The sequence below is a fragment of the Malaclemys terrapin genome, chromosome 2, assembly GCF_027887155.1.
Source record: "Malaclemys terrapin pileata isolate rMalTer1 chromosome 2, rMalTer1.hap1, whole genome shotgun sequence".
NCBI classification, from domain to species: Eukaryota; Metazoa; Chordata; order Testudines; family Emydidae; genus Malaclemys; species Malaclemys terrapin.
The window spans coordinates 132,752,795-132,779,699 of record NC_071506.1 but is presented as its reverse complement, the minus strand read 5'-3'; the positions used below and the strand labels follow the sequence as shown (position 1 = coordinate 132,779,699).

The 26,905-nt window shown below is 54.1% G+C and overlaps 1 protein-coding gene and 1 long non-coding RNA gene across 4 annotated transcripts in view; both read right to left on the bottom strand.

The window, feature by feature from the left end:
* Positions 1-1,351: 1,351 nt before the first annotated feature.
* C2H8orf58 (chromosome 2 C8orf58 homolog) lies at positions 1,352-24,594 on the bottom strand. Of its 3 annotated transcripts, none has more exons than XM_054016567.1 (7): positions 24,397-24,594; positions 14,168-14,847; positions 11,181-11,345; positions 10,574-10,763; positions 9,841-9,953; positions 9,006-9,124; positions 1,352-7,331 (listed from the first exon to the last, which is right to left on the bottom strand). In XM_054016567.1, the coding sequence occupies exons 1-7, from the start codon at positions 24,443-24,445 to the stop codon at positions 7,229-7,231; spliced, it is 1,419 nt and encodes a 472-aa protein (XP_053872542.1). In that variant the 5' UTR covers positions 24,446-24,594; the 3' UTR covers positions 1,352-7,228. The 3 variants fall into 3 exon arrangements, with proteins under 3 accessions (XP_053872542.1, XP_053872543.1, XP_053872544.1); XM_054016568.1 differs by having other exon boundaries at positions 9,010-9,124; XM_054016569.1 differs by having other exon boundaries at positions 11,220-11,345.
* Positions 24,595-24,686: 92 nt separating this feature from the next.
* Positions 24,687-26,905, bottom strand: part of LOC128830791 (uncharacterized) — an 8,570-nt gene continuing 6,351 nt past the window's right edge. The window contains exon 3 of the long non-coding RNA XR_008443687.1: positions 24,687-24,769. This is a non-coding gene — a long non-coding RNA (uncharacterized LOC128830791). The remainder of the gene's footprint in view (positions 24,770-26,905) is intronic.

Sequence of the window (26,905 nt, the reverse complement as noted above, 5' to 3'; positions counted from 1 at the left end):
CCACAGTTTGAGAACTGCAAAACTAAGCATCTTTGATGGTATCTTCTAGACTGAGCACTGAGTCCCATGGGGTAGATAGAACAATTAACCTAAATAATCTATACAGAAGTTTGTAGAACCCCATAAGATTGGGACCCTAAGCCTGTAGAACTGATTAATGAAATTGTTTTTAATTGTTCACTTTATTAATGTAACTTCATAAGTAAAGTTTTATGAATTAAACAACATTCATTCATAAAACTGGTTATCCCAATAACTGGCTAATTGACAATTAAAATGCTTGTTAAGAGCCATAGCTGTTCAGCCAGTTGCCCTTGTAAGTTTCACTGTCAATCCAATTCCTGCTTAAATCACTGAGACTTGCACTGTTTCAGTAATGAACAGAAGTTACAATGTTTGCCATTCATTACACTTGCCTACTTCTGTTCACTGTTTGCCATATTGTAATTCAAACTCCATTTTACAACACTTACTCCATTTTGTAAAAGCTTGCTGCAACCTTCATTTTTGCAAAACTCTGCTGTAAGCTTATTAGTTTAGATGAGATGTGTGAATGAGGTATGTATGGATGATGGAATCAACCTCCAGCACCAGCCTGTCCTGATGAAACAGAGTTCAAACACCAACGGCTGAAGATGCAGACAAGAACCCTAACAAAGTAAGAAGAGTCCACCCTAAGAAGAAAAGAAAAAAAGAAAAAAGGTGCAATAGAAGGAAGATCAAACCCAGGCTGAAAATCACGTCTGCAATCGACGGGTAATCAATCACACCAAACCCAGAGGCAGCAGCAAGACCTATAGACTCTGGATTCAAACTAAAGCCTACAAAAAAGGATGGGTGAGATGGAAGACTTGGAAGGGTAACATTCTGCTGCCAGCATGGGAGGGCAGACCCAGCCCTTGTGCCCGGCTTTCCTGGCCACTTAGCCGCCACAAGCTACAATCCCAAGCTGCGAACTCAAGCCACGAACTCAAGCTATATTCAGAACTGGTAACTATACAGAAGCTGCAGAACATCTAGTGTGTGTGTGTGTGTGTGTATATATATATATATATAAGTATTAAGGTATTAGCTAGTGGTTATAGATCAAATAGTTATCATAAATAAATGTGGCATCTTTGCCTTGCCCCCTGAAATGATCCTGTGTAGTTTTGTCTGCATAACAAGCCCTGAACTATTAGAACTCATTTACAAAACTTTTCTTAAAACATTACATGAATATAGTCTCATAGTATAGAATCAGAATTTATAATCCCTATTCCATGATATAATAGTTTTAATTAAGATACATCTTTAGATTGGATTTAAATTTAAAAAAATCTGTTTTTTTTTTTTTTTTTTTTTTTTTTTTTTTTTTTGAGTCATTGATTTTTATCCACCCTGACAGCTGGGCATGGTGTGTGTGGGGGGGAAGGATTGGTTCCCAGCTGGAGCAAGGGAGGGGCCGGAGTGAGAGGAGCATGGGGGGAGGATTAGTCCCTCCTAACTGGAGCAAGGCAGGGGCTGGGGGCAAAAACACAGCGGGGCGGGAGCTAGGGTTGGTCGCTGGAGCAAGGGAGGGTCCGGGAGTAAACTACAAGCACAGCAGGGCTGGAGAGAGGGTAAACAGGATCCCCCCCCTCACCCCTGCCCACAGAGTGGGTACCTACCTTCTCCCTGGTTCTAGCCCATTCTCTTTGCCTCTCTCTGCACCGAGCTGAGGGTGGGGGTACAGGGTCTAGGAGGGAGATAGGGTGCAGGAGCTGGCTGGGAGTTGGGGTCTGGCCAGGAGCTAGAATGAGGGAGAGGGCTCAGGGTTGGGGCAGGAGGTTGGGGTGTGGAGCACCTACCTGGGGCAGCTCCCATTCGGTGTGAGGGGTGCAGGTGGGTATGTGGGGGGGGAGGGTGCAGGAGCTCCCATTTGGTGCTCAGGGTGAGGGTTGGGATGTGGGGGGGTGCAGGAGTCAGGACATGGGGTGGGGGTGTGCAGGGGTCAGGGCAAGGGGCTCGGAGTTTGTGAGGTCGGTGCAGGGGTCAGGGCTTGGGTTGTGGGGGTGCTCCCAGCCCCCTGCCCTGAGCAGTTCACAGCAGGGGGCTGGAGGGGGTATGCCCCGATTCCATTCCCTTTCCCAAGGCCCTGCCCCCACCTCTTCTCCACTTCCTCCTCTCTCTCCTGAAAGTTATTAAATGTTCAACGCCAAGGAACAGAGGGGGTAGAGGACTGAATTTTCCACAGCCTCCCTCACAAAATATATCACCACTTTGCCTTTAGTAATTATCCTTTTGAGGAGAAAACCGGGCACTTCTCTCTTTTTGCAAAGTCCTGTGACCTCTTTCAGCTAAAGAAAACTTGTGAGTGCTGGTGATGCAATAGCTCTTTACCGCTCTCCCCGTTATAGCGGTGGGGGATGAGTAAAGGTGGGGGTGCAGTGTTAAGGCCCCCGTGCCCCCAATGCCTGCACACTTCAGTGGACAGAAGCTGCTGTTGGAAGGGGCATTTCCCTCACTAGTGTTAAGTCGCCCAATGCTCCCAGGACTTGGAGGAACAGAGTGGCTGCTACTCTAGCCCAGGCTGGAGCTGGGAGGAAGGACACGGCCGTAGCATCACCCCTCCAGCTACTGGGACAAGCCACCGTGTACCCCTTGTGCTTAGAGAGGGAGGAGGGTGAACACCGCTGATGAACTCCAGCCAAAGTAATTTCCAGCAGTAAGCCAGGGGTAAGACACAGCCCATTTCTCCGCCTAGAGCAACCACTCATGGGAGTTACCAAAAGCGGTCACCTCTCTTCAAAAGCTTGCACACCAGATAGCAGTGATGGTCCATGGCCTCTACCCATAGGCACTCATGATAGGTGGTCTCTCTCCAAAGGTGGTCTCTCACAAAGGTTTTACTGTAGATCTAATTCTAGAGGCCAGTAAGCCCTTTGGGAATTCGCTCCTTGGACTCTCAAAGGCTGGCCCGGCCCTGGCCCAACTTAAATCTTTCCCTTAGCTCTGGCAGATGGATCCTACCGCTATCCACCCCACAAAACTGACCCATTACGTCTCTTAGCCCAAGTCAGCTTTAACAATCACAGCACCTGTGAATTACTCCCTGCCCAGGAAGGGATAGCAGGTGAGCTGCTACGAATAGCCATTACCCCTACATCATAATCACACTAAGACCATATGCAACCTGTTAATTGAAATTATTTATGCCTTATTTTAAGCAAGTATTTAATTCGTCCCAAATCCTTTCCCCATGTACACAGATAAACATTTAACCATGCAGGAGGTTGAGCAATAAATGGAGTGCATCTCGAACAGAAATCTACTCCAGGGAGCTGCATGGAGGATTATAATGGAGACGTTACTGCCATCGTGTGGCTAAATTTAAAAGCTTCCCCACTTTCATTCAGGATAGGTTCTCCCCTTTGCCCCTAGCCCAATTTCTCAGTAGGAAGCAGAACTGTGAGAATAGCTCCACTTCTATCCAAATGCAGCACATGCTAGCCAGGCTCTGCTCCGGCTCCTTACAGATGTAGGCCTAGCTCACTTTGGAAGTGGCAGCTAAGCTTTAATGCAGATACAAGCCCTAGACAAGCCTGTCAGAGCAGAGGGTAGGCACAGTTTTCACAACTGTATAGTATTGATTATTGAAAAACAGGGGAGAAAAATAGCTGCTTTTACACAGGGCTCAAATTCAACTTTAGTGCTCTTCAAAAGAGTCACAGGCCAGCCTCAACAGGCCAGCCTCAACAACCATGAGAGCGCATGGCCCAACCTTGGCACAACTGCAGCAAGGATAGGTCTCTTCTCGGCTCCACCCCTTGTCCTTGGAGAACCTTCCTCCCCACTCTCCCTGCCACAACTCCCCTGGACTCATGCTGAGAGAACAGGATTTGTTAATTTCCCACACATAGCTTGGCTCAGCTACCTTACAGATCCCTGCACTTGAGGAAGCTGTGATCTTTCCTAAGGCCAGAAGAGGGTTAACCCCTCGTCTCTGCCCTGTCTATACAGCCCAACACGCTCCTTAGATAGTAGGTCTGTCCACACACACAAGCATCTGCTGTAGATATATATCATGTGAGCACAAGAACCAAATTCCATTTTCTCCCTCTCTATTCTATCACTTCTCTACTCTGCCTCTCAGCTATAGTTACTTCTGTACAGGTCTGTGGGTCAGGAGGCTTCATCATTCACTATACATATACTGATCCCAACTCTACATATAAAATGATGGGGTCTAAATTAGCTGTTGCTACTCAAGAAAAATCTTGGGAGTCATTGTGGATAGTTCTCTGAAAACATCCACTCAATGTGCAGCGGCAGTCAAAAAAGTGAACAGAATGTTGGGAATCATTAAGAAAGGGATAGATAATAAGAAAATATCATATTGCCTCTATATAAATTCATAGTACGCACACATCTTGAATACTGCGTGCAGATGTGATTGTCCCATCTCAAAAAAAGATATATTGGACTTGGAAAAGCTTCAGAAAAAAAAAAAATAATAATAATGGAGATATCCCATCTCCTAGAACTGGAAGGGACCTTGAAAGGTCATCGAGTCCAGCCCCCTGCCTTCCTTAGCAGGACCAAGTACTGATTTTGCCCCAGATCCCCAAGTGGCCCCCTCAAGGATTGAACTCACAACCCTGGGTTTAGCAGGCCAATGCTCAAACCACTGAGCTATCCCTCCCCTTGGACCAGCTATTTAATGTTGATCTGTCCACGCCACTAGCACTTCAATCAGAAAAGAGTAAAATAAAAATGATTAGGGGTATGGAACAGCTTCTGTATGAGGAGAGATTAATAAGACTGGGACTTTTCAGCTTGGAAAAGAGATGACTAAGGGGGGATAGGATTGAAGTCTATAAAATCATGACTGGTGTGGAGAAAGTAAATAAGGAAGTGTTACTTACTCCTCCTAACACAAGAACTAGGGGTCACCAAATGAAATATAGGCAGCAGGTTTAAAACAAACAAAAAATATTTTTTCACACAAACACACAGTCAACCTGTGGAACTCCTTGCCAGAGGATGTTGTGAAGGCCAAGGGTTAAAAAAATAACTAGATAAGTTCATGGAGGATAGATCCATCAATGGCTATTAGCCAGGATGGGTAGGGATGGTGTCCCTAGCCTCTGTTTGCCAGAAGCTGGGAATGGGTGACCAGATGGATCACTTGATGATGACCTGTTCTGATCATTCCCTCTGAAGAACCTGGCACTGGCCACTGTCGGAAGACAGGATTCTGGGCTAGATAGATCTTTGGTCTGACCCATTATGGCCGATTTTATGTCTGAAAAGTGCTGGTAAGTGCTCTATAAATGCTAAGAAGTTACAGGTATCAGTGATGCCAATGGGGAGTGGGTAGGAGACAGAAGCAACAGCAGGAATATACAGGACAGGAGGCAGTGCTGGGGCTGACCCTACTCCAGGTACCCAACATCCTTGGATCCTGGAAGACGTCAGTATTAAGAGCACAGTCACAATTGCATCTTCTCTTGATTCCTGTGCAGTTCTGCTCCATGCATTAGTCATCACCTCTGAAGAGATTCCTGATTAATGTCCTCCATGTAGCCTGGATCTTTAGCTCACCTCCTCTGGTGGGGAGAGGGTTACCTTTCCATTACGTGTTACACTCCCTACGTGCTACACCTCTGATTTGTCCCCAGTGCCGCTCCCACACAGACTCCTCTGCGGCCAGAGAGTATGGCTAGGTCACAAAGCCTTCATGAGGCTGACACTGGGTGACCAATTCACCCCTTGCCCTAGCAGAGGGGCTGGCTCAGCTGGAGTAGCGGCACATGGCACTTCATGCTGCACTGGTTTCTTAGGCCAAGCTGTTATCTCCCCAATATTGACAGGCCAGCGCATGAGAGGCGAGGATCCTGGGACTCCTGCATGGTAGACGGATACCAACAAGCTGCCAGGACAGCGCGCACACTCATGAGTCCTATCACACAAAAAGGCCCTGCATGCACAGACTCCCCATTGGCCAACCTACCACCAAATAGCATGAGAATCTCAGGGTTGGAAGGGACCTCAGGAGGTCATCTAGTCCAACCCCCTGCTCAAAGCAGGACCAATCCCCAGACAGATTTTTGCCCTAGATCCCTAAATGGCCCCCTCAAGGATTGAACTCACAACCCTGGGTTTAGCAGGCCAATGCTCAAACCACTGAGCTATCCCTCCCCCCAGCGAGAAGGATGCCCCCATTTCTCGCTTTACAGATCAGGATGCAAAACTAAGTGGTAATTTATTTTTTTAAGTGTCTAAGAATCCAGCAGCCTCCATAAGCACCTCTCTCCATGAGGCCATATAAATACATTACATACAAATACACTGGCACATTTACAAAATGACCAGGGGCTAGTAGTGGTGGACTAAGCGGTCAGATGAGTTAGTTCACATTTGACAATGCCAGGGATTTCTCACTGCTGTGCAGAGACCCCCAGAGCTGGAATCCCAGCCTAGGCAGGGGTCTGAATAGAATGGGAGCGTGGATAGGCATCCCCTTAGGAGGGAGGGAGACTTTCGGTGGCACACAGGTCAGCCCCATAGTTCAGTTAAGGTCCGCAGGAGAGCAGCCCAGTGGTCAATGCTCCTTGTTACCCACCATTGAGACCCTGATACCAAGAGCAGCCTTGGAGCTGCCTGCAGTCACAGGAGGAGAAAGGTGGTGGGAGAGAGTCAGCTAGCAGTGAGAGCGCCTCCTAGCTTCTGCAGCAACACACTGCAAGCAAGGAAGTAGCAAGATTTCAGAATCATGTCTGAAGACAGACATACCCAGGGGGAGATGCTGGGCAAGGGTGTGTGGGGGACGGGGAGAGTGGATGGAAACAGACACCAGAGACTGCTGGGTCTAAACCAGGTTCCTTGAGGACCTGCCTCAATGGAGGAACGTGCCTCCTATGCATGCCCACCGCGAGGGATTAGCAGGGGGAGCGTGCACCCCAGCGTTCATATGTCTAAGCAGGCTTGATCCTCAGCTGCTTGGCTTCAATGCCACAGCTCCACAGGAACAGATGACAGAGCAACACCCACTCCTCTCTGCCTCCTTTTTCCAAGGAAGGGCCAGAAATCCCGTCAACCTCATCGAAGCAGGCGAGACTGGGCAATCCGAACCAGCATCGAAGGGGCAGTGGGGTGAAGGGGACCCTTCGTGGAGCGTGTGCGCTGCTCCCCCGCTCATGGCAGGGAAGGCTCAGCAGCTTTAAATCCTTCAGGTCTCCAAGAGGCTCCCGCAGCCTCAGGGCGCTCAGCGCACAGAGAGGGTTTTCGAGCGGTGTTTCTTCACCCCCAGTGCTGGCAGGAAGCTCCTCCTGGGATGGGAGCATTGTTTCTCCCGTGAAGCCTCCAGACTGCAAGGGAAGAGCAGGGGGTGGAAAACGTCAGGTGGGGGACACCATATACCAGTGCCGGGGCAACGTGCTCCCCTGTCAAATCCCAGATCAGCCAGCAAATTACACCCACAGCCCTGTGGATCCCAGCCATCCATTGCCACCCTATCACAAGCCGGAAGAGGCACGGGGCAGGGAGAAACAGCTGTCCCCTTCGGTTCTCCCTCAGCCAGTCCTTTCAGTCCCCATTGCAGAGAGACAGCTGCATTGCCCTACCCAAGGCAGATGGTTTGGGAGGCACTTCTCCAACTGCACCACTAGGGGGCAGTGGCTTCAGCTGCCTTTTTCCCCTTGACTCGGATCACCCCCAGGCTCCCCGGACCTCAAACAGCTCATGCATTGCTCCTTCTGCCAGGCTGCTGCTCCCAGGGTCCCAGTGCCTGGCACCTGCCCAGTACAGGGTTTCATTCTTAGGCAGCCGGAGGGAGAGGCAGCATATACAGGCCTCTCAGGAGGGGGTGCTCCTGGGGGGAAATGGCTGGCTGCGGGGGAATGGCAAATGGTACCTCCCGTCCCTAGGTCCTGGGGTGGTGGTGACCAAGGAGGTCACCTGCTGATGGCTTGGTGGCCAGGGTGAAACAAGTTCTAGGGGCCAGCCGCCCACAAGAAGGATGTTGTGGTAAATTGAAGAGGGTGCAGAGACGAGACGAGACCCACTAAAAGATGAGAAAGCCTGCCTTCTAGCCTCAGACTCTGGGACCGCCATGTATCTAGCTTAACAAAGAGCAGGTGAAGAGGTGACTTGATCCCAGTCTAAGTATCAACAGGGGGGAACAAATATTTAATACTCTTGACATCGAGCAGAGGAAGGTCTAACACAGGGGTCAGCAACCTTTCAGAAGTGGTGTGCCGAGTCTTCATTTATTCACTCTAATTTAAGGTTTCACGTGCCAGTCATACATTAACGTTTTTAGAAGGTCTCTTTCTATAAGTCTATAATATATAACTAAACTATTGTTGTATGTAAAGTAAAGAAAGTTTTTAAAATGTTTAAGAAGCTTCATTTAAAATTAAATTAAAATGCAGAGCCCCCCGGACCGGTGGCCAGGACCCGGGCAGTGTGAGTGCCACTGAAAATCAGCTCGCGTGCCGCCTTCGCCACGCGTGCCATAGGTTGCCTACCCCGGTCTAACACAATTCAGTGGCTGGAAGTTGTAGCTAGACAAATTCCGACTGGAAATCAGGGGTATGTTTTTAACCTTGAAGGTAATTAACCATTGGAACAACTAACCAAGGGCCATGGTGGATTCTTCAGCATTGACTTTTCCAATCAAGATTGATTTAAGATCTGCTCTAGGGATTATTCTGGGAACCTTCTTTGACCTGCGCTAGGCCGGAGGCCAGACTGGTATCAGAATGGTCCCTTCTGGCCTTGGAATCTGCATCACAGACAGGACAACCTGGGACCCTTGTTGGCCTCCTCAGCAGAGAGGCCAAGGATCAAGTGGGCCATGGAGACTGACCCCCCTCTTGGGCTCCCTCCAGCATGGCTGAGTGGCACAGGGAGGAGCCTGCCCTGCCTTTGCCCCGGCCATACCCAAGCTGGGGTGAAGGTCTGCAGGGCTTTCCCAGCAGTCTATTCACAAGGAGCTTCCTTTTCTTCTCTGTTCAGTCTCTAGGCTGGGGCAGCCTTACCTACACTGTCTGCTGTCGACGGCAGACTCCCCGAACAGGGACGGCTCACTGGCCCGGATGGATTTCCTGGTGATCCTGTTGATCAGCACTTTGACTTTCCCCCAGTGCGAGCGGTCGTTCTGAGAGGGAGAGAGACGGCAGCGGTGAAGGAAGGCGGGAGTGAGGGCAGCGGCTTCTCCTGCCACATAGGGGCGAGCCAGAGCCCTGGCACCCGAACACCCAGTCCCAGTGCTCAGGGATAACTCTCCCTCAGGAGACATGGACAGGGCAGAAAGAAGGGCTTTCCTTCTGGGAGGGGCAGAGGAACCCCAAACCCCTCCCCGGGGTAGAGCGATGGGGAAGAGATAAACAAGAGTCTCAGCTGTTGGCTGTCAGGAAGCATTTCCAAAAAGCCACTTCCCCTGCAGCTGCTGGAAGTGGGGTGGGTCTCAGGCTGGGCAGGCATTGCACAGCGCTACTCTAGTTTGGGGAACAGCTTAGCAAGCGGCACCGGGAGAGACAGAACATAAGAACGGCCAGACTGGGTCAGACCAAAGGTCCATCTAGTCCAGTATCCTGTCTTCCGACAGTGGCCAATGCCAGGTGCCCCAGAGGGAATGAACAGAACAGGCAATCAAGTGATCCATCCCCCGTCGCCCATTCCCAGCTTCTGGCAATAAGAGTTAGACACACTGGGTAAGTGCTGGCCCAGCCCAGGCAAGGAAGGGCACCAGAACTAGATGCACATACAGGGTCTTCTCAGCATCAGGATGATTCACATGGAATTCTTAGGGGATCCTTGTTTTCTCCCTCTCCCCCTCCCCCCCGTCCCTGCTCTGCAGGGCATGAAACCTACCCTAGGTCTCATGTTTGGCGGTAGGGTATGGGCTCCCCAGTCCGGCTGATCCAGCAGGGTGGGTGAGCTGACGCAGTGCGTTGCCGGCTTCCTGGAGCAGGCTGGCTCATTCTCTGCAGGGAAGAGACAGCATCAGCACCATTACTTGCTGTGTTAAAGCGACCAGCCCAGATGCAGCCCCCCGGAGAGAACCCAGGCCATCTAGCACTAGGGCCAGCACCACATGGCCAGGGCCTGGGGTCAGTACTCCCTGCTTTGCACACCCACCTGGGAAAAGCCTCAGTCATCATTCACCAAGCTTAATTTCAGAGCCCAGGCCTTTTTAAATGCCAGAGACCCTGTGCTTGGCATTTGCCAGGGGGGATGGGAGATAGACTTCCTGGTCTGGGATCTCACTCTCCCCAGGCCAGCGGGGGAGAAAGCTAGCCAGTGGGGAAGCCCAGGGAGCTGCTGCCAGATTGGAAGCCGGGGGGGGGGAGGGGAAGAGAGGGGGATCCCATATTCACGGGAGGGTGGAGAAATCCTTAGCAGCAGCCCTGTTCCCCTCCCCAAGGAATGAGCCACCCCAGCAAGGACATTCAATTTGCACAGCATGGGTCTCATTAATTTCAGAGGTGCCGGGAGAGGGAGGGGTCGTCCCCCCCCCCGGCACAAGCCGGGAGGTCCTAACCACCAGGACATGCATGGGAAGGGATTGGGCCTTGGGGCTGCTACTCAAGCCGGGCTCACTCACCTGAGCTCCTGGTCAGGTCCTGGAGCATCCCGGTGTCTGAGGCCGAGCGTGCCCTGAAGTGGTGGGGCCTCCAAGAGTCCAGAGGCAAATCCTCCTCCTGCATTTCCACCTCCGCCCTGTTCTCAGGCTCTGGCTGGGACAGCCCTTGCTCTTCTGGGGCTCTGCATGGCCTCTCCTCAGAGGGCACCACCTGCCAGGCAGAGAGGATGCATGGAGTGAAACAAGCAGCTGCAGGGATGGGGGTGGGGGTAGAGGGGAGACTCCTAGTCATTCCCAGTCCCCACCCTCATGGCGAAAGGAATCCCAGAGCCCAGGGAAGACCCACCTTCCCCCTCCTTCTCCCCCCAGCTCCTAAAAAGTATCTGAGAAAGCCCCACCATGGCTGGAGTTCTAAGGGGACAGAGGACCCCCCCACACACACACACACACCTCACCTTCCTCCAAGAGGATCACACAATTACAAGGTGTTCAACGCCCCCTTCTGAGGGATACAGCTGGACAAGCAGCTGCATCCTCCCTTAAGGAATGGTAAGACCTAGCCACTGCCCTCCCACCCTGGTTCCTAGCCACGCTCATTCCCCTGTGCCCTCCGCACGGCCAGCCTTACGTTCTCAGCCTGCTGGCCCCACAGCCGGCTCTCCATCACCTTCTGCTGCTGCTGGAGCTGCAGGTTGGCCCGCTGCAGTTGGGCAATCTTCTCCAGCATCAGGCAGACATGCTCCAGGTAGCGCAGGCCCTGGCCCGGGAGGGTTAAAGAGGGATCTCTCCGCACCTGGGGGATGACACAGCACAGAACGTCATGCATGGGCAGCGTCGGGAACAGGGCACGACCTGCAGCTCTCAGTCGCTCCAGCCAGGGCAGCACTTGTTGCTCCCCCCCCCCCATTTGTCAACATCTTGCAAGGGGTCAAGGTGCCCAGAAACAAATCCAGTAACCTGGGGGGCAGGGTGGGGAGAGGTCCATGGAGGGGATCCAGCCCATGGGGAGTGCACTAGAAACACACAGCTGGGGACGATCTCCATGGTGTGGCCAGGACGGGACAGATCAGAACCCTCCCAACAGTGGCTGTGTTCAGACTGCAATGCCCCCTGCATCAGTTCCTGACTCCCAGATCCCACACTGGCCTCCCCAGGAACAGCACCAATGCAAACAGCTTATGCAGCCGCCTCTGGCCTCTCCCACTGTGTTAGCCATGAACACACCCTTGAGGGGTGGGCCAGGGCAGAGCGAAGCACCTAGTCGGACATCTGGATTTGCAGGAGTCCTGGGGGAGGACTGGGGGCGCAGTCAGATTTCCTCCTCCCCCACATCCAGCCCCTGTAGCCCCCGACTGCTGGCACTTCCCCAGCCACACACGCTCTGGAGAGGTAGCTAGAGAGATAGCAGCAGCTTAAGGGGTTTAAACCAGATTATGAAACTAGGGCATCCCAATTATGCCTGATGCAGGCTGGCTCCATCCTGCTCCTTACACAGGTAGAGTGGGTTGTTTGTGGGAGGGTTTTTTGGGGTGGGAGGTGGGGGGGGGGGGGGAGGTTCGTGTTTTTTTCTGGGGGAGGGGGGGAGAGGAGGGATCGGATCTATGCCAGGGACAATCCAAGAGGAGATGGGGCTCAGGCCTTATTCAGTTCTAAGAGGAAGCAAGGAGCCAAAGCTGCAGTGGCTGGACTCTGCCAGCTCCATCGCTCTGGGACCTACAGAGACACCCAAGACCTATACCTCCTCCCGCTTCCCAGCACGGAGCGGCGGGCAGATGCACTGCACCGGGGAGGGACAGAGCCATGGACGGACACGTCGCAGCAGAGGACAGGTTGCGTTCAGAGCATGGTTAAACACTTCACTGTGTAATTGGGGTTGGGGCCAAATGAAGGTTACGTTCCCTCAGGTCACTGCCCCCCCTTAGCTGACTGGGGAGGTTGTGTACTTCCCTCACAGCAGTGCCCTGCCTGCTGCCACGCCAGCTGGGAGTACAAGCCCCCTGTTATGAGAATGGGAAGCACAAAGTCCATGGAACAGCAGCCTTTTCCCCACCCAACAGCTCCTCTCAGCCAGGCAATCCCATCTCAGGTCAATGGGTCCAGCATCTATCTGTCCACATGGCACCTGTACCCTGCCATTGCCATTGACCTCTGGCCCTTGGACCAACCCCTGGAACGCAACCTGCAGCCCTGAGCTCCGGAGTCTCTAGGTGACAGGCCAGAGCTCCGGCCAGTGACGAACCCAGACAGGGAAGCCCAGCAGACCCCCACAGATCCTATGCTTCGAATCCGAAGGGCTGTGGGGAGCCAATGGGCCTCTCTGTATCTACCCAGCCTTCTTGTGTCCCAACCCCCAGTGCCAGACACCCAGCCCCTGGAAGGCCCCAGACGCTGGATAGTCTCAGAGGCTGGAAGGGGGTCTCAGGCTGGGCAGGCATTGCACAGCGCTACTCCTGCCTGGGGATCTCCTTAGCAGGGGGTTGGAGAGCTACCCCCCCAAAGCGAAGGGGAGAAGAGCAGGGAGGAGTTCCGGCAGCAGGCTGCTCTGTCTGGCAACGCAGGATCTCGTCCGCTCGGCCTAGTGGTATCCCGGCCCCTCGAAACCCAAGGATGGGGGGGCCTCATTGACCCCTGTCCCCTCTCACTGCCCCCCCTGCAGTTGCACAGTACTTCCCCATGGCTCACAGCAATCACAGCCGCAGGGAACACAACGGATGGGGAGACGGACAACATTCCAGAGAAACAAGTCAAAATGATTCAATTGAAAATTGTTTGTTGTGTTGTAGCCACATGGGTCCCAGGATAGGAGACAGACAGACAGACAAGGTGGGGGAGGTAGAGGAGCTTTCAAGCTTGAAGAAGAGCTCTATGGAGCTCAGAACTTGTCTCTCTCACCAACAGAAGTTGGCCCAATAAAAGATGTTAACTCCCCCTCCTTGTCTCTTGATTCAAAACGCCTTTTTTCCCCCCTGAAATTTCCTTCCATTTTGTTTCAAAAATAAAAACACCTCGACATCAAAACCAAACCTTTCCTTTGACCCGAAACTTACGTTTTTTCCGACTCTTTATACCGCCGGCAAGCTGGAAAGTCAGTTATTGGCCCAGTTCTACTTACAGCCAGCCCAGCTTCTGCCCACGCCACTCGGCGCATCCCAGCTTAGTCATCACAAGAGCAGTGACAATACCACAATCTAATTAGAGGCACTTCCACGTGCTTGTGTCGTGGGATGGAAATGTGGAGCGTTTCCCTATCTGAAACCGCCCTGCCCTGCCTGTGGCAAGATGGGCTAGAGGTGGCGGGGTGACGGCCATCTGTCTTCCCTGCTCCCCAATGCAGGGGAGAGCACACAGGCTTCCTCGTAGCAGTGCCTGCGCCCAGACCACATCACATCACCCCGGGAGCTGTGTTTCAGCTGCTGCTACCTTTACACTATGGCATCCTGCTCCATGCGGAACCACTACGTCTCTTAACCCATCGGCCCCTTAGAGGCAGCCACACCTGCTGGAAGTCAGTCCAGTTGCAACGGGTCTTGGGAAGGGGGGGAGGGGGCGTCGTCCCTCTTCTCCACCCCGGCCAGCCCTTATTGACCCACAAGGAAGCCCGTTCCTGGCACTCACCTCCGCCTCCTCCCCACAGGACTCAGTGCTCTGTTCCTCTAGGCTCCGGCAGCCAGAGAGGGCTTGGCTGTGCCCCTCTGCAGCCCCCACTTTTCCACTCAGCCCCTGCGAGCCGTAGGAGGCCAACAGCTCCAGTTCCACCAGGCTCAGGCTCTTCCGGCCGAGCGGCTTGGGAGAGCGGCTGGGCACGTGGAGCTTCCGGGAGCGCTGCATCACCTGGGCCAGCTTCTTGCTGACCGACAGGTTCTGGAGGTAGACCTGCTCCCGGAGAGGGTCCGGCTCCTCTGGACCCTCTGCTTCGGGGCAGCCCTCCTCTGGGTCGCTGGCAGCAGAGTCTGCGGTGGAGGGCTGGAAGCCATCAAGACAGTCCAGAGAAAAGCTGCTTTCCGAGCCCAGCGGAGTGGAGGGTGAGTTCTCGTTGCCAGCCATCTCCACTCCGGAGTCCTCCGACTCCGACTTGAGGAGCCGCCCGGTCTTCGGGAAGAGGCCCAGCTGGTGGGGGAGGCCAGGCTCCGTCGGCGACCCGGCCGGGCCCCACAGGCCCAGCTCGCTGCTCATTCTGCTGCCCCGCTGTGGCTCAGGAGCGGGATCCGTGCTCTCTCCAGAGGCTTCCTGCAGCTTGCGGTAGATGCTGGCTGAGGTTAGCACCACACAGCTCTCCCAGGGCTTCCGTGCGCCATCTGCGAGGCAAGAGAGATGCACTGTCAGAGAGGCTGGCTCCATCCCTCCTCCAGAGCACCACAGCCCTGTCTCCTCCTTACCTGTGGCTATTCGAATATGGCACCTGCCCAGCCGGCAAGCCCTCCCCCTGACTCCAACCTTCTTCCCTGCCCATCCCTTATTGCTCCATGCGCATTCCAAGGAGAACAAGCTGCTCCTGGTGATTCAGGCAGGCGGGGAGTTTCAGGGAGAAACGCAGCAGAGAGCGGGGCGGGGTGGGGAAGAGTTCACCATGGAAGCTTTTGCAAAGGGTAAAGACAAGCACATGCATCTCTGTAGTCCTTGGGACATCAAGGGCCAGCCACTGCAGTCCCCCGCCCCTGTTCCCCTTCTTTTACAAGGTGTGTGTCAATCTAGCCCTCACTGAAAGCATCGTTCTACCCAGAACCCGCTCCCGGAGAGGGTCCGGCTCCTCTGGACCCTCTGCTTCGGGGCTGCCCTCCTCTGGGTCGTACCAGTCAGCCAGCTGTGTGCAACCTCCTCCGCCCTACGCTGCTAATCCTGACCCGCAGCTTTGCCAGCGCCTCAGTCCTGGCCCACAGCTCCCCAGCTATTCCAGCCCAGCATACTCCCACAGCCCTGCCCTGCTCTTCCAGACTAGCGTTTCCCTCCTGGCTTTACTGAGACACCTCATCTCCCAGCTCTGGGATCCCTGTTCCAGCTCTGCTGATGCACCCCCGATACTCCGACAGCCCCCCCACTGCTACTCCATTTCTGGGCCTCCCACACAGCTCTGCAGATGCACTTCCACACAGCACCTCCTGTCCCAGCCCTCTCCTGAATAACTTTGGGCTGCTGGATATAGAGAAACACCCAGGGAGATGAGGAAGACTGAATCCTCCACCGCACCCCCAAGCTGTGGCTCAGCTAAGCTGTTTAAGGGACAAAAGTCCACCTCCACCATCACCCCAGCCCTTCCCATGAACAGCTCGGGCACAGTCCGGAGCATTACTATCCTACTGCATCGCCTCAGGGCTAGAGCAGCCCACCGTTATCCAGAGCCAGCTCCTCTGCTTCCCCTTTGGACTCACACCGCTTGGACCAAGGGTAGAGTCCTCCACCCCTTGCTCTCAGCTTTAGGGTCTGCTCCTACAATAAAGTTCACTGTGAAGACACAAGGCTCCCCCTCCTCCATCCCCCACCCGTCCCCGGGGTTTCCAGCCTCCCACTCCTCACCTCCTCCAAGCCAGAGCACAACCTCCATGAAGCCCTGGGAGGCGTATGCATTAGGGGTAGAGGACACAGTAACTGTCTACAGATACCTGGGGGAGATGACCTGGAGGCACAAGAGTTATCAGGGAACACTTTCCCCAACAAAGCCACCCCCCAACAAAGCCACCTGGCTGCGGGACCCTTTCCGAGAGGGATGGGAGCTGCTGGTGCTTGGGACATCTGTGATTGGAGTGGGTAGCAGGGACGGATCCTGCCCTGCCCACAGAGGTCTGATCTAGTTTCTGTAAGGGCAGCTCAGAGAGGGTCACTCGCCATTTCCCTGGAAGCTTCATTTATCTCCCTGCACTGTGACCCCAGCCCTCCCCTGGCAGCCGGGTTAGGAATTGGGATCCTTTGACCTCAAGTTCTTACACCCGGACGGGTGGATTCATTCTGCATTTTGCAGCCCGTTGCCAAGCGTGCATCTGACAGCCCAGCGCATCCCAAGTCTCCCCGGAAACATCCCCTGGGGCCCGATCCAGATCCCAGGCCCTTTGTGAATCGCATTGCTGAGGTGCTTTGTAAACAGCTCCCTCCTGGCACCAGGCCCAAACCGCATTCCTCGGCGCTGAGCGAGCCAGGTTCCACTGAACGCCACTCTCACCACGTCACTCCGTGAGCACGTCAAGTGTCCCCCAGCCTGGGCAAGGGCGCTGGCACAAGGGTTGTCAGCAGCTGGTGCTTTCATTTGGGCACAGTGCCCTGCTGCATGGAGGAATAACTTCTCAGCTCAGCACAGCTCTCCCTGCCCCACTCCTCACGCTGTGCTGTCTGCAGGCACTAGAATTTAAGAGCCCTGTTTCTACGCTTCCCTCGCCGCTAGCGCACACAAGTCACCCTCCCCAGTGCTATTAGGGATACTGACTAGGGCAGGGGTGGGCAAACCTTTTGGCCCGAGGGCCACATCGGGTTTCGGAAATTGTATGGAGGGCCAGTTAGGGGAGGCTATGCCTCCCCAGACAGCCAAGCATGGCCCGGTCCCCACCCCCTATCCCTCCCTGCTTCTCGTCCCCTGATGCCCCCCCCCCCCCGGAACCCCTGCCCCATCCCCCCACCCCCTCGCTCCCTGTCTCCTGACCGCCCCCAAAACCCCCACCCCTGACTGCCCCCCCACTGCTCCATCCAACCCCCCCTCTCATTTCTGACTCCTCCCCCCCCCCCGACCCCTGCCCCATCCAACCACCCCATCTCCCTGTAACCCCTTTGGGGTTTAGAGAGCATGGCCCTTTAAATCTTTTTTCTAAGGGGGAGGGGGAGAGTAAGAAAAAAGGAGGGAAACTCCAGGGGGCAGCGCTGGAGCCCTAGGGAGAGGGAGACACAGCCTGCAGGCCCTGGAAAAGTGAAGCAGCGGAGAGAACCTGCCTGAAGCCTGGGAAGAACAGGGCCGATTGGAGACAGCCCAGGACAGGAGCCAGGCAGAGCACTGTGCCAGGGAGGACTTGCCCGAGAAGGACAGGCCGGAGCTAGACCCAGTATCACGGCTGCCCAGAGCTGCATGGGGCTGAGAGTACTGGGGCTTCTGACTCTGCACTGGGAACAAGGAGGGAGGTTGCTAGATAGTTAAATGGGGAGGGGGTCGCTCTGTGTGGCTTTGCAGAGAGCGGCAGAAGAGGGCACCGGAGGGGTTTGTTGGGGGAAAGTTCACTGGCGCTGAAGACGACCAGGAGCACCCAAGACTCACCACTGGACTGGAACTTTGCTCAGGACTCCTGAACTCTGTGTGCAGACACATTGCTCGGTGTCTGCCCTTCTAGACTGTGCTACCACTGGGCCTGTGGGGCCTTGGCTTGGATGCAGCCCTGTTTTACTGCTCCCCCTTCATTTCCCCTTGTTTTTCTCCTCTCATCCCTCTGTAAATAAATATTTCCCTTGTTATATCCACTGTACTTTTCCTGTGAGTGGGTGTGTGTTCGTTCACTCTGGGGGGTTTGGAACAGGAGCCCCTGGGGTGGAAGGGATTTCTCCTACTGCATTCCTGCGCACGCCTTCTCTTGGCCAGAGCTGCCTGCAGAGCAGACTCCATCTTGGCCACGAGGGCGCTAAAGTTACATCCCTAATCCCCTGACTGCCCCTGGAATCCCTGCCCCTGACTGTCCCTCATCCGCCCCATCCAAACCCCCCTCCTTCCAGACTGCCCTCCAGGACCCCTGCCCCCATTCAACCCGTTCCCTGTCCCTGACCACCACCCCGAACTCCCCTGCCCTCTATCCACCCCCCTCGCCCTCCGCTTCCTGCCCCCTTACCGCGCTGCCTGGAGCACTGTGCCGCCCGGTTGGAGCCAGCCATGCCACTGCGCAGCACAGAGACCAGGTCAGGCCGGGCTCTGCAGCTGCGCTGCCCCAGGAGCTCGCAACCCCGCTGCCCAGAGCGTTGCGCCAGCAGTGGGGTGAGCTGAGGCTGCAGGGGAGGGGGAACAGCAGGGGAAGGGCTGGGGGCGAGCCTCCTGGGTCAAGAGCTCAGGGGCCGGGCAGAAGGATCCCGCGGGCTGTAGCTTGCCCACCTCTGGACTGGGGACAACATACCCCAGCCTGATCAGGGAAGCCAGAGGGAACAGACCTGCCAGCAACATGGAGGCCAGGCAGAAAGCACGATCCACTGCAGCGTTAACGGGTTCCATGAGGAGGCAAATCCCATCCTCGCTGCCTGCGAGGATAAGTCAGCCCAACGCAGGGGTCTCAGGAAGGGAGAGATGCCCTCCCATAAGACCAACCCAGTCACTAAGGTGCCCCAATCTGGGCTCTGCCGGTGACTCGTTCTCTCTCCAGCAGGGATGGAAAAGGGGTGTTCATTGGTCGATGGGGTCACACTGGGGTCAGCGCAGCGCCACGCCCAACCCATACCACGGCATGCGCTCCATCGCAGCCAGCTCCTCTGGCGAGGGCCTGACCCACAGTCTCCAGTCACTGCCCAGAGAATACAAGTCACCCACTCTCTGCTGGGAGACAAGACGCCGTTTCCCATGCACCACATGGCATAAAGCCACAGGGCCAGGTCTCTGCTAGGGGAGACTATGGCTTGGGATTGGCCTCTCTCCCGCCACCACCACATGCACCTTCAGAGCAGGCAATATTACCCTTCCCTGATCCCCAGAGCCCGGGCCTGCCCCAGAGCCCCCCCAACAAGGAATGTTTCTAGAAACCAACACCATCCCTTCCCCCCTCTCTGGCATCCTGGGAACATTAGAGGCCAAAGTCACTTATCTGTGCAGCTGGGCTGGGCTCAGTTCCCCTGATGGATGGATGCTGCATTGCCTGGGGAGGGCCCAGCAGTGAGATAGCTAGGTAAACTGCTTATCTACGTAAGACACAGGCAGGAATGCATCTGTCATCACCTTGCAATACGGGACATAATTGCACCCAGTGTAACCAGCAAGACTCACTCGGAGATGGCAGTCCCACATCTCCTCCCACCACAGGTGCCCAAAACCCACAGTGTGAAAGTGTCAGGAAGTGGAGGGAGGGGCCCAGAAAGCAGATCCTCCAAGACAAGATAGACAAGCTTTCATTCCCATGCTGCCAGACAGGTGGATCTAGGCTTTGAGTCACAAGTGCTGGTAGTTGCACATGCCCCCAGGTGCCACATGGGAGGAAGCCCTCCAGATGGTCTAGCTATCCGTTAAGAAGCCTTTCCACCCGCTGACCCCACCCATGGGCCAATTTGGTGGTTCAGGGGTCAAGAGTGGCTTTGGGACAACCAACCAGCCACATGGATTTCAGATTTTAAAATATTAAAACTAATGTTAAAAAAGGATATAGTACACAGGTTAAGAAAAGAGCGTCTGTACATCTGGGTGTCATGCTTAGATTACCCACAAATACAAAGTTTGTTTTTAAAGTCATAAGATACATATAGTGCATAATCAGCAATAACCCAAATGTAGGTGAATAAATTTAAGAATACAGTTTAGATATTAGCAGCCAAGCATTTGGGTACATCACTCATGAAAAGTTATACAGAAAGTTGGTTGTGGAAAGCAAATATAGCCATGAGTGAAGATTGCCCCTCAGCCTTTGAAAATTTAGGGTAGGTTGTCCATTTAGAAAATACAATCCATGAGGAAAGTATTTCAGTTACTTTCCCGACTGTGCGTCTACTAGGAAACCAGTTTATTTCATGCACCTCTCCTTGTTTTAGCAAGGAGAGCTCTCCCAATTCCCTTATTTCAGCTCCTTCCTTAAGCAAAAGTATTACTTAAGATTACTATGAACTAAGAACAAATCTTAAATCTGGACTGAGGAGGTGGAAAGACAACCAGACACCAACATTTCAAACTTGAGCTTCTACAAAGCTAGGTAATTAGATCAACAGTTAGGACCATGAGTAAGTGGCTAGAGCAGGGATAGGCAACCTATGGCCTCACACTGCCTGGGTCCTGGCCACCGGTCCGGGGGGCTCTGCATTTTAATTTAATTTTAAATGAAGCTTCTTAAATTTTTTAAAAACCTTATTTACTTTACATACAACAATAGTTTAGTTATATATTATAGACTTATAGAAAGGGGCCTTCTAAAAACGTTAAAATGTATTACTGGCACGCGAAACCTTAAATTAGAGAAAATAAATGAAGACTCGGCACACCACTTCTGAAAAGTTGCCGACCCCTGGGCTAGATCTTCCAGAACTGACAAGTGCCATGCTCCCACTTCAGACAGAGCTGCAAGTGCTCAGCAAAGTGGGTTAGATCACTCACGGCTTGTCTACACACAAAAGCTAAACTGGACTAAGGTAGGGTGTGAATTTAAAGCAGATTAACGATTCCGGATTAGTTTCACGTATGGGACAGACTTATGCCAAATTAGCTTAATTCCAGATATACTGGAAGTGGAAGACACCCCATGTAGGTAAGCCCTAAACATTGATTTAGATACCTAGCTTTATCAACACCTATGTCTGAAACATAAGAGCTGGCTGTGGTCAAGCGCATGCCATGGTAGGCATCGGGCATGGCATTGTGCTGACCCCAGTGTGGGGCCTGGGCTGTGGCAGCCAATGGAAGCCCCTTTTCCATCACTTCTGGAGAGAGAACAAGTCACCGGCAGAGCCCAGATACGAGGATCTTCGCTGGCAGGGTTGGTCTTATGGGAGGGCATCTCTCCCTTCCTGAGCGCCCTGCATTGGGCTGATTTAATCCTCACAGGCAGGGAGGACAGGATTTGTGTTTGGAGACCAAGATGTAGGGCCACACCTGGACACACAGACTATCTGACACAACCACATAATTTCTTGTTTGCACCCCATTATAGGGCATCTTCTCAGCTAGTTCTTTATGCATTTAATCATACACAAACAATGCTACTACAATAGTTTGCTTTGAAGATGCATGGTTCTGTGCCAGAGCAATGTATGAACAGTCATTAATAATTGCCTCACAAGGTGTTGTGAGTCAGCTGAGCTAAGAGAGAGATACTAGAAAGGTTAAGTAACTTGCCCAAGGTCATGGTTTCATGCTTGGTCCACTAGACCACACCACATTTGCCTCACACTCCAGGAAGTATCCTGACCAAAACAGAAATGGCACAAGACCAAGATTTCATTCATACCATACATTGCAGATTATCAAGAGCCTATTGGTTTTAAGCAAAATAAGACAGATACCTAAACAGCACATGCAACCAAAAGGCAAATGCATGTAGGACTGGCAAGCAGATTAATGCCCAATTAGACAGGCAGCAGTTAAATCTGCAGCATTCCTCATTTCCTTTAAACAACTTTGCAATTAATGGCCAAAACACACCTTGCAGGGACATTTTTATACAAATTCCAGTAATTCCCAAATATTTCCATCAGCCCACAGGGACTGTTAGCTCCACCCCCAGTTTCAAGGTGGGGTGGAATGTACACACACAAGTTAGTTTTACAAGGAAAGACAGGAGGGAACAGATTATAACAGATACATGGGGCCTCTTGCCACCCTTTCTCTCTCTCTTACACATGTATTTAATGCTCATGTTAGTGCAGCCCTGCCAACTTCCTTATTCCCAGGACAGGCCCAGCATCAGTCACCAATGCGTAAGCTTCCTCCCTGTCCTCTCCACATGTCCATGCTGCCAACATACCTCAGTGCTGACCAAGAGGGAGCTCAGCCCGCCTGCATGGCCTGCTCGGTTCTTTGCCTTGGTTTGCTGCTAACACCTGTGGCTACTGGTAGCTGAACTGGGGCTTTCAGTTAATACTGATCTGAGCTGGATTTGATCCCATAAACCAGAGCTGAAAGCCTCCTTGTTCCATCACCAATTCCAAACCAGCTAGTCTCATTCAGCAGGTAGCCAAGCCAGTTGTCCACGGCAAATCTCCACCTGGACATAGGTGTGGCCAGGGGCGGCTCTATGTATTTTGCCACCCCAAGCACGGCAGTCAGGCAGCTTTCGGCGGCGTGCCTGCGGGAGGTCTGCTGGTAACGCAGATTCGGCGGCATCACTGCGGGAGGTCCGCTGGTCCTGCGGATTCTTTGTACCCGCCGCCGAATTGCTGCCGAAGCTGCAGGACTGGCGTACCTCCCACAGGTATGCCGCCGAAGGCTCCCTGACTGCTGCCCCCACAGCCCCCCGCGGCTTGCCGCCCCAGTCACGCACTTGGTGCGCTGGTGCCTGGAGCCGCCCCCAGGTGTGGCATGTACATAGCTCCCATGCAGGGAGCTCGGAGACTCACTGCTGGCTTCTCACTGTGAATGGTTTCCAGCTCACTCTCTCCTGCATCCTAGCCCCATTCCCTGCACGGCTGTGTCTTTCCCACCCCTCTGAGGAGTCCCCTTTTCAGGCTGGAAGAAGGAATAGGGTTCAAAATAATCCAGGGGAAACAGGGCAGGGCTGAACTCAGAGCTAGGCTCAGAAGGGAGATTCATTGACGCCCCCACCCTGCATGTCAAACAGCGAGTCACTGGCAGAGCCAGGAACAGAACTCAGGAATCCTGACTCCAAACCCCTGCTGGACGCCCCCCCCAAAAAAGCACTGAGCCCCACTAGAATTGTTCTGGGACTTTGAATTACAGAGCAGCACAAGCGTTATGACTCCTCACAGGACTGTGTTGCGATCTCCCCTGGAGGGCGACAGTCCTAGTGGGACAGACAAAGCCACAGGCGGGTTGGTTTGAGTCTCCACTGCTCAGCCAGGTCCACACCAGCACACCGCTAAACTGGTTCGGAAAACCTGTTTCACCAGCAAGTTGGATAGTGGCTGCACTACAGAGACATGGCCATGTTTGACATCAGGTGTCAAGAACAGCAGTGCAAAGAGCAGTTACCTTCTCCGCTCCAGAGGTCCCCAGCTATGTTCCTTGTCTATATGGCTGGCTGGCAGGGTCCCAAACATGTTTCTGTGTAACAGGGGGTTCTGGTATGGAAAAGGTTGAGAACAACCGAACTACAGTAGAGGTATGAGTGTGCCTAGCTCTGTGGAGCCACATCTGCTCTGGGCTAAACCACTGATTGGAGCCATGGTCAGGGATGACTCTGGAGACCTGCACCCCAGGAGGGAGTGAACCCCAGAAGGAAGCACAGTTTGTGTGCTGTAAATACACCCCTTCCCCCGTCCCTCCTCCAAGGGAACTCCTGCAGAAAGCGCTGGCACCTACTGGCGTTCTGGAAGCCCCTTCCCCAGTGCAGAAGGACACCAGCCCAGGAGTCCCCTGTGCTGGGGAGGGGCAAGCCCATCCCGGAGCAAGTTAGCTTCGCCCCTTCCCTCAAAGAGAGGAGCTGCAGTGTGGAGCATTGTGCCTTGGGGCAGTTTGTTTGCCTGGGCTGGATCGCATAGAGCCCAAATGGCAAACAAATCCAAAGCCTACTGACAACTGGCACGGGGCAGGGAGTGCCCTAGGGTGCCTGCAGGCCCCACGCAGAGCAGGGAGCTCCCCAGAAATGGGGCACCCATCAAGGCACCCAGAGCAGGAACCTTCCCTAAGGCGCCCAGAAACAAGGGCCTGGCGTGGGGGTGACATGGGCAAGTCTGGGAAACAGGAACCCCAACAGTGCGCAGGGAGCCCCCCACCCCACGGACCAGACTCACTTCCTACTACCAGGGCGCATTGGGCGTAGGCGAGGCGCGGGGAAGAAGAGAGCGCCCCGTGGAGAGGAGAAGGTCTCGGGGGGGAACCGGGGCCACTCTCGGCTGCGGGCAGGGGAGTCTCAGCGCCTGTCCGCGGCGGCAGGAACCCCGGAGCCAGTTGCGCGCGTGGAAGGGCACTGGGAAGCCCCGGGGGCGCAGAACCCGCCCCAGCCCCGGAGCGCAAAGGGAGCGGAGAGAGCCCAGGGCGTCCCCTCCCTTCCGCGGCTAACACCCACAGCCACCCCCGGAGGGCTCACCTGGGCTCCAGAGCGGCTCCACGGCGAAGACCCGCCGCCTCCTCAGCATCTCCGAGCGGACACCGGCTTCTGCCCCGTGTGCGTGCGGCAGGCTCCGGGCGCTCGCTCTGGATGGCCCCCCTCGGCAGGCTCCTGGCCATGTTCTGCGGGGAGGGGTCTGTCTGGGCTGGGACACTCCCAGAGGACGGCTCCCCCCGCCGGAGGGGCGGAGAGAAGGGGGTGTGAATGGGGGGGGGGGCGTGTTGATGAGCAGCAGGGGGGTTTGAGAAGAAAATCTCCGCTCACGCCCTAGGATTTAGGCTCGGGAGGGAAGAGTCCTGCCCAGCCAGTTCTCGCTGTGCTGCGGCAACTGTCCTTTCTGTTGGCTTGTGAACTGGAAAATAAATCACTTATCATAAAGCTGTCGAAAGCTCCGGTGCCCCATCCCCTCTCCAGGATCGGCCGAGGGAACTAATCTCTCATGGACACGGAGAGGGGGTGGTTTGCATAAAGCCCCGCTCAGGAGTGAGGGTACTACAGCCACATGGGCCCAGCTCCTCAAAGGCACCTAACTGGTGGAGTTGCTGTCTTCCCACAAAGCATGGGGTACAAGCTGCCCTATGATGCCCAATCCCCAACCTGATGGGACAACAGTCTGATCTAAAGGCCCACTCCTCCTTAGATGGTGCCCTTTGCACCTATATGACTGATTTATCAGATTGGGAAACCGAGGCACAGAGCGGGGACGCAACTTGCTAAAGAGCAGTTCAGTGGCAGAATTAGAGAGAGAAGAACCCAGTTCACACTAACCCCCCTAGTTTACATTCCCAACAGAGGGCAGGGGCTGGAGTAACAGGGATGGGGCATGGAAAAACAGATTATTTTACACCTGTAAAAGGAAGAAAATCCCCTTCAGAACTGAGGGCACCTGTTATTATTGAGAGAGACAGGAAGTCAGACCTGCCCACAGCTGCCCTCACACAGATAAATGGGGATTGGGAACCCAAATCCTCTTGATTAGATTTACTACCTTCATCCAGCATTTAAGAGGACTAATCCTCCGGCTAAAATCAATGCACTTGTAAGGGGAAATTAACTGCCTGGAGTAGCCCCTCCTGTGTCCTAACCACAGGCTGGGTATTTCCCTGCAGGGCTACTGCTCAGAAAATATCTGCATATTAAGACATGTGGTGAACTGCACTCTCCTGTTCCCCTCAATCAGCCACCTGCCTGGTTGCTTCTCACTATACACAGGCTCCTGTCATTAAATGACCCACCCACACACAATTATTGGAAGGTTTCTGTCATCCCCTGAAAAGTTTGGCTCACGGAGGTTCTCAGTCTCTCTCTAAGAACAGGGAAAGCAGCCAGCCAGGTTCCTACTAATCCGCTCCCTGGAGGAGATTAACACTGCAGGGCATCCAAACCCCCCCCCCCCCCCCGGTCATGCCAACAGCTGTACCTGGTTGGGGCTGTTCCCATGCAGTGCTAACCCCCAGTCCCAGTGAGGGGCACAGGGAAGAAGTGAATGTGGCACTGTAGTGACAAAGGAGATCAGCTAACACAAAATGAACAGAGAAAAGGCACAGATCATAGAGTTAAAAAAGGGACCCAGAGGGGTGGAGACCCTTGGATAATGCAACCAGTTAATGCCATACAGACAGCTGAGGGTGGGAAAGGTCCCCACCATTACAGAGAACACCCTGCCCCCCATCACCCAGCTTCCCCCTCCTCTGCTGAAGGCTGGGCATCTTGTCCAGTACAAGGAGGCAGCAGTATTGCAGGGCTTTGGACAAGTTGGTTCTGGAGGAGACTGCAACCTGGTGCCCTGCAGCCAGGCACATGCCAGGGTCTCTCTCTCACTGCAGAAGGGGCAGGTGCTGATGGGGGTATTGGGCAGTCACGTGGCCAGGCTCACAGCTCCAGGGAGGAACTGATATCCCCTGCAGGGGGCAGCACTAAGGAGGAGTAGGAACTAGTGCACGGAGGATCGTCACCCTCGCCCCGTAGCACCGGGTGTCAGGGCAGGCCAAGGGAAAGTGCATAGTATGGAGCACAAGCACATGCAGGCATGGTTCGTATGGGAGGTGACTGGCTGGATGTCACTCAGCCAGCCCAGACAAAGCACTGGAAGCAGGTGGGGGGGGGGTGCAGCTTGTGGGGCAGGGGCCTGTGCTGAGTGGCGATATGAGGTCGCTAGGGCATTTAGTTCCCGCTAGGCAGCAGTTTAGACCATGCCCTGAACAAGGAAGGAGCTCCACTTCGAACTAGCAGCTAGAGCAGGGAACTCCGCTTGGCATCTGCCCAGGGCATGTTGCTATTTCAGAGCTGGAGCTCACCTGCAGCCATCAAGGAATAATGAAACAAAACACTGAGGTGCAGCATGGTTAGAGCAGAGGAACTAGGAGTCAGGCCTCCTGGGTTGGGGGGGCAATGTTTAGAGCAGGGGAGTCTAGAAGGCAGGGTTCCCCAGGGCTCCATTCCTTAGGGTAGTGGCTAAGGGACCAAGCTCCCTATGTGCTCGACTCTG

Excerpts from the sequence above, each read along its gene's own strand:
- C2H8orf58 (XM_054016567.1), bottom strand. The coding sequence starts at position 24,445 with ATGCTGAGGAGGCGGCGGGTCTTCGCCGTGGAGCCGCTCTGGAGCCCA. Across the intron at positions 11,346-14,167 it reads CCTGTGGGGAGGAGGCGGAG|GTGCGGAGAGATCCCTCTTT; the intron begins GTGAGTGCCAGG and ends GTCATCCCCCAG. Across the intron at positions 10,764-11,180 it reads GGGGCCAGCAGGCTGAGAAC|GTGGTGCCCTCTGAGGAGAG; the intron begins GTAAGGCTGGCC and ends TCTGCCTGGCAG.